This window comes from Charadrius vociferus, unplaced genomic scaffold, assembly GCF_000708025.1.
Source record: "Charadrius vociferus isolate BGI_N301 unplaced genomic scaffold, ASM70802v2 scaffold450, whole genome shotgun sequence".
Taxonomy (NCBI): Eukaryota; Metazoa; Chordata; class Aves; order Charadriiformes; family Charadriidae; genus Charadrius; species Charadrius vociferus.
This window is the reverse complement of record NW_009646931.1, coordinates 3,971,074-3,977,073: the sequence shown is the minus strand read 5'-3', so window position 1 is coordinate 3,977,073 and position 6,000 is coordinate 3,971,074. Positions and strand designations below refer to the sequence as shown.

The following is a 6,000-nucleotide window of genomic DNA, read 5'->3' as shown; positions in this document are numbered from 1 at the left end:
CCCAGAGCCACCCTCCTGGCAAGGACATGCCAGTAAGGAGCTGCCGGCTGCATAACTAATTCTCTGCTCCCAGAGTGTAGAGACAGGACTTGCCACACGGTGGATCCCTACTCAATATAAAAAGGGCCTGAGAGGAGCCAAAGCACAAACCCGTCAGCAGCAGAGGAAAGAAACAGCCAATTTCTGGCTCCACAGTCCAACGACATGCCGTTCAACAGTTAAGGACCCTTTAGCAGATCACACTACCACATTACGGAGAATTTCAGCTCTGGTCTTTTGTTTCAAGCTGATGAGGTTGTATTGCTTCCTGGGTCGTATTATCTTTTCCCAAACACATAGTTTGGATTTAGGTTCAGAAGCAGATGCTTGGGATGTGAATCAGCTCCAGATAGAACTCCTACAGTGTCCACAGGTATGTTATGTCTCCAGCATCTGCTGTAGTCAGAGGAATCAGTCAAAACACCAGAATAGAATAAATACAGTAAACCAAGTCTAGGGGCTTCTTAGGCTGACCAAACTTAGGCATAGCTGTAGTGTAGGACCTGTCTGTGCTTTAGGGCCAAAAGTGTCTTGCCTTTCCTAATTCCCATACATTAGTTTGCCTTGTTCAGCAGTAGTGATGTGTCTCTTCCAGTGCACCAGTGCTAAGTAAACCCGTTAAATCCTTCCCATCTACCAGGCCCTAGACACTGCTGGTGATCTACTGCTCCAAGTAAATTCCAAGTCAGCCCATTTATTATTATTTCTTCCATGGAAACAACCCAGCAAAAAGCAAAGATTACCAGCGTTCCCTCCCATTTACGGAACAGAGTCTGAGTTCCCAATTTAGGGAGGCAGAGGCCCAGCCAAAAAGTAGCGTGAAGACGTGGGTCTACTGGTGATTTGTCAGACAATGGGTTTAGAGCATCCGCTGTGACCTATTATATCTATTGCACTATGCTGTTGGAGCTATCACTGTCCACTTCAGCCATGGCAATGTGCTCTCAGTTATTACCCTTTCATTAAACATGGTACTTAAACTAACTGTAATTGGGTAGCACTAAACTAAGGTAAAAAGAGCTTGCTAGCTTGTGTTCTCCATGCAAGAGTTACATCAGGAAACAAGTAATCTCTGAAAACATCACTTCACAGACCATCCTCAGGCACATGCTGACAGCACCGCAGTACAGGCAGCCTGCCCGCAGGGATTGGTCAGTGCAGCACATGCCGCTCGTCCGGCACGGCGAGGATGTCCGCACCCAACCTGCACTGGCAGCTCTGCACATGCTCTGTCTGCCAGCCAAGTCCCACTCACCCGCCGAGGCTTGTTTGTCTACGGGCAGCGCTCAGCTGCTGAGGCAGGGTGAGCTGCAGCATCTCTCAGAGCTGCTCGTAGGCAGTTTTACTCGCCGAAGCTGAGACGTTTTTCAGAAGCTCGGTTAAGCTTCCAGCGATGTCATTTTAAGAGGGTCCATAACAAACAGAATATACCGCTCCCATCGGGCTAGTGTTAATGTCCTTGCCTTGACAACAACCTGCAGCCGTAAAGCAAGTTTAATTCTCTGACAAGAAGATTGGCGACAGCTATCGTTGCATTGTTTACTGTAATGTATGGGATTCTTCCCTGAAAACCTTGGAGATGGCATTTGTGTGGTCTGGTTGTAAATAATGAGATAGACCACAATGGATTTCAGTTCCTCATCAGTATTTGATCAGCACAAAGGTAAGTCACCTGCTACTAATTTCAAAATTCTCTGGTCCTCTCATGCCTCCCATGCAAATGTACTAAGATTATTTGACAGAATGAATAACAATAATTTTTGGAAAAGATCAGGTCTCATAGAGATTTGTTTTGGTTACACATGAAGGAATTTCTTCCCTCAGTTTTAGACAGGGATATTTCAGCCTATTACTACAGTGATTTTTAAAAATAAAATTTTTCAGCACAATAGCAACAGCATGTGATTCCTCTTATGCTTACATTAAGATGTATGTATATGTTTATTGTTTATATTCGATATTGGTGCTCTTACAGATATTTATGCATATAAAACCAATTTGCAATATTAGCAAACAGAGCAGTTTAAAACGGAGTAAAAATTTAAGAGAAGCTGATTTTCATAAGTCTACTAGTTTGCATATATTAAAAGGACTAGATGCTGACAAATGATCGACTTTCCTTCAGCAAATCTTAGCTGTATAGGTAAGTATTGCCATAATTGTGCATTTAAGATATAGTTAAAAGCCCCAACATGAAGATTTTCTGCATGGTAAGGTTGCTATGGAAATATAAATGTCTCTTTGTTGTCTGTTTTTAAGTTAAATGGTTGAATTTTATGTCTTTATTTGCCAATACAAGGTTTTATGTCTTATGGCTTAATCTACTATAGGGAATGTAGTGGCATTCCTTTTACATTCCCAAAGCAGGAAGCTGTCACTGTTTGATTATCCATGTTGCAACAAATTTCCCTTTAAGTCAGCTTGCCAAATAACCTGTGTGCAGTGGCCACAGTTCCCAGTGCACACCTGCAAAGTGTCCATGGCCATGCTCATCCCACCACGAAGGTGCTGACTTGTAGAAAAAAGATGAAGGGCAGGGGGAAGACAGATGCTGAGGTGCCTTTTGAGCAGCTGGGTACCACAGGTTGTACTTTTGTGCTTGCCTACACTTCTTTGGTGAACCCAAAGAAAATACAGGCCCTGTAAAGGAGTGGACTTGTGGCTACCTTTCAGCTACAGTAGCGCTCAAAGCCTGAAGCAAGTCTTGCGAGTCCTGGTCTACACCAGCCCAGCCGGGGTCCCACCCTGAGTAGATGGGGAAGAGTGGGAAGTCATACAGCAAAACTGCGTGACAAGAGATGAAAAGTACTCCCAGCAAGGACAAAAGAGGAAGGGAAGTGCAACAGGAGAAGGGGGATCTGTACTGTAGGAACAGAGACAGGTGCTCCTTGGTCGTGTCCAAATGACGTAAGGAGCATTTTCCCCATCAGGGCAGAGGTGTGGGTCAGATGGAGCTTCTGCAGCTCCAAATAGCCATTCTCAAGCTCTCCTGCAGGCAGTACGAGTGTGTTCTGTGCCACACACCGACCCAGCAGTGCTCAGGCTGGGAAGGGAGAGGGGAAAGCCTACACACTCAGTGCCACGGGAATGGCTGCCAGGGAGCTGCTGGAATTGGTGTGAGGAATGAGGCTGGAATATGACCAGGGCTCGGGAAGGAGGAGTCAAGTCTCCAGATGGATAAGGGGGCAGACAGCAATGTAGGAGACTACTGACCCAAACCACCTTATCTGGATAGAAGTGAGATAGTTGGGAAGCAACATGCAACATGTGCCTGTACCTCCCCTTGGTCCTAATCTGCAGCCCTTCCTTCTGTCCAGCATCAGCTCTAGCCCCACATCACACTCCACGCCAGCAAAAGGATCCGGTCCAGATAAATTCATAGTCTCCCCTCCACCACCACTGCAGGGATGCTGGCTTATTAGATGATTTGTGACTTACTGTTTGCCTTCCCTGCTAGCTGCATGGGAGACGGATGGGGAGCAGCAGTAGACAACACACAGTAATGGGACACTGAACCCATTGATTATCATGCAAAGAAAGCTCTATTCAAAATTTACAGTGTATGGTGGATTTTATCTAAATAGCATGTTAAAGTCTTGGCACATTACTGATTAAAGCAGGCATAATTTTTTTTTTTTTTTTCAAGGAGAAGGAGAATATCTTTCATTGGAGCAATTTATAAGAATGGAAGAATACAGACTAGCTTTCAAACACACCAGATCAATATACGTTGGTCAATAAAATAATACAACCCCCCCTACAAACCCTTTCTCCACCGCCCACATCATAAAACTATCCCAACTATAGACTAAAAAAAACAGCGTTCCAGGCTTGAAAATCGTACTGTCTCTTTGCAACACTTCCTATGCTACTGCTCATTAATATAATACTTAGCAATAGTAACAACAGTAGCAATATGGGACTTAAAGAAGCCAAACAACATCAGAAACTCTTCCACTCCTAAGGCTGCTTGGTGCCATTTAAATGTGTGCTGTACCTGGCTTCAAATATTTACCATTTAAGCTAGACAGAGGCCTGGAGTCTCCATAATATTACAGAGCAAGCTACGATTTTGAAAAACTGCACCATTCCACCTCTCGCTGACCCTTCACACTGACATGCTGAAATCAAATAAACTGCCCAGTATTGTGTCCTGCCAACAAACTGTGGGAAATCACATAAGGCATTTGGCTACTGGAGGAGACAAGAAGGTTTATGGGAAAGACGGGAGTAAATTATATACATAAATATTTCTTCTTCACAATGAACATAAATTATCCTGTTATCCAGCCTTCAGTTTTCAAAACTTAGTGTTTTAGCAAGGTCTAAATCAGTCATTGTCAAGACCACATACACTAAACTGTAGCAAATTTATTTAGATCTTAAAAATCCAATGCAGAAGAAAGCATGCACTTACGTACATCTAACACGCACTTTGTAAAACAACACATCGCAAATCATGTAAAACATGCGTACTTCCTAGGAGAGTCAGAGGAGAATTAATGTCACAAGCAGTGTAATTTCATTGCTCTGAATCCTGTCATCATTCTGCATGTTTCTTTATTTACCCCCTTTTTCAACCACAAGACAATTACTTTGTCTTAAAGAAATGATGCACTTTTAAAACACTGCAGCTTATTTCAGGCAGATTGGCTTTTAACTTCATTTCTTTCTGAGGATTTTATCTACCAAAGAAGATGTCACAACCCTGTATGTCATTTGGTCTTTGCTTAATAAGATTCTTCCAGGCCCTCCTACACCACCATCGTGTCAGCCTGCTGTTTCTCCCTGCCCTTGCTCCATACACAGTCTCTTAGTTGGACCTTCTGCTTTCCTGAAGCTGACTGACAGTAGCACAGCAATTTTCCAAAATAAAATATGAAATGTACCTGAAATGGCACCAGTACTGACTGGCATTTACAGAACTGCTAGATAATAAATAAAGTAACACTAACAAATTTGAAGATGGAGGGTCAGGCATCTGGCTGTTCACAATCCCATTACCCCGCATGGTGCTGGTGCCCCAGCTGCAGCCAAGCTCCGCAGCAGGGTAAGCTCACAGACGGGGACACAAGCACTCACTGCTGCCTTCTGGAAAATGCCCACTCTCCAAACCATTCCTCACCTGCCCAGGAAGGTGTCTGCAAAAAGAAATGCCCTACAAGGTTTGCCCATGTTCTCCCCTCATTCCTTGACAGGGTAAGCTGGAGGAAGATGAAGTGGGAGATGTTGCGCCACCTGAAGCCAAGTGCATCCAACATAAATGGCATCCAAGCCCCCCTGGCATTTCTTGCTCCCTGTCATGTGAAGCATCAGAAGACCATGTATCTGTCTTCATCGTCTCCCCCCACCCAAAGCCACACGGGTCACGTTAAAGACACCCCACTTGAAATCATGTCACCCTACAGAAACTGAATTGGTGTCAGTCTGCTTCTGCTTTATGTCAGACGAACAATATGGGCGCTTATCAATTCCTCCTGGCTCAGTCTACCTTGCAGCAGGGTGACAGACAGGTCCATCTGCCTCTCTTTGCTCTGACAGCTAGGACTTATAGGTGGGGAAGGGTGAAGCTTGGATGTGGCTTCATGCCACCATCCCTTAACAGGAGTGGAGCCCGTCTTCTGTGAGAACAGGCATTGGGAAAACATCTTTGTGCATTCATCCATTCATTCAGAGTTTTGCTTCCACTCCTCATACAGGAGGACAATTGCTCTGGGGAAAGCAGATTCAGTCCAACACAAGCAAAGGCACAGGGGAGAAGGTGTTTTGGTTTTAGTTAGATGAAAAAGGGCAGAGGGAGTCGGGGACCCAAATGCAGGTGTGCATCCATGTCCTCAGCTTCCTGCCATCCTGCCCTGCGGGTAAGCAACAGCTCTGCTTGGGAGATCGAGGGTTTACTTTTGTGGCTGGATTGCTCTGCTCTTGACTCACAACAGGAAAATTTAACAGTACTTACAAGGC

General features: G+C 44.7%; 1 protein-coding gene across 1 annotated transcript in view; it reads left to right on the top strand.

The window, feature by feature from the left end:
* Nucleotides 1–1,662: 1,662 nt before the first annotated feature.
* ANKRD55 (ankyrin repeat domain 55) overlaps nt 1,663–6,000 on the top strand; it is a 48,338-nt gene continuing 44,000 nt past the window's right edge. The window contains exon 1 of the mRNA XM_009894693.1: nt 1,663–1,702. Within this exon, the coding sequence (XP_009892995.1) occupies nt 1,663–1,702 (40 nt within the window). The remainder of the gene's footprint in view (nt 1,703–6,000) is intronic.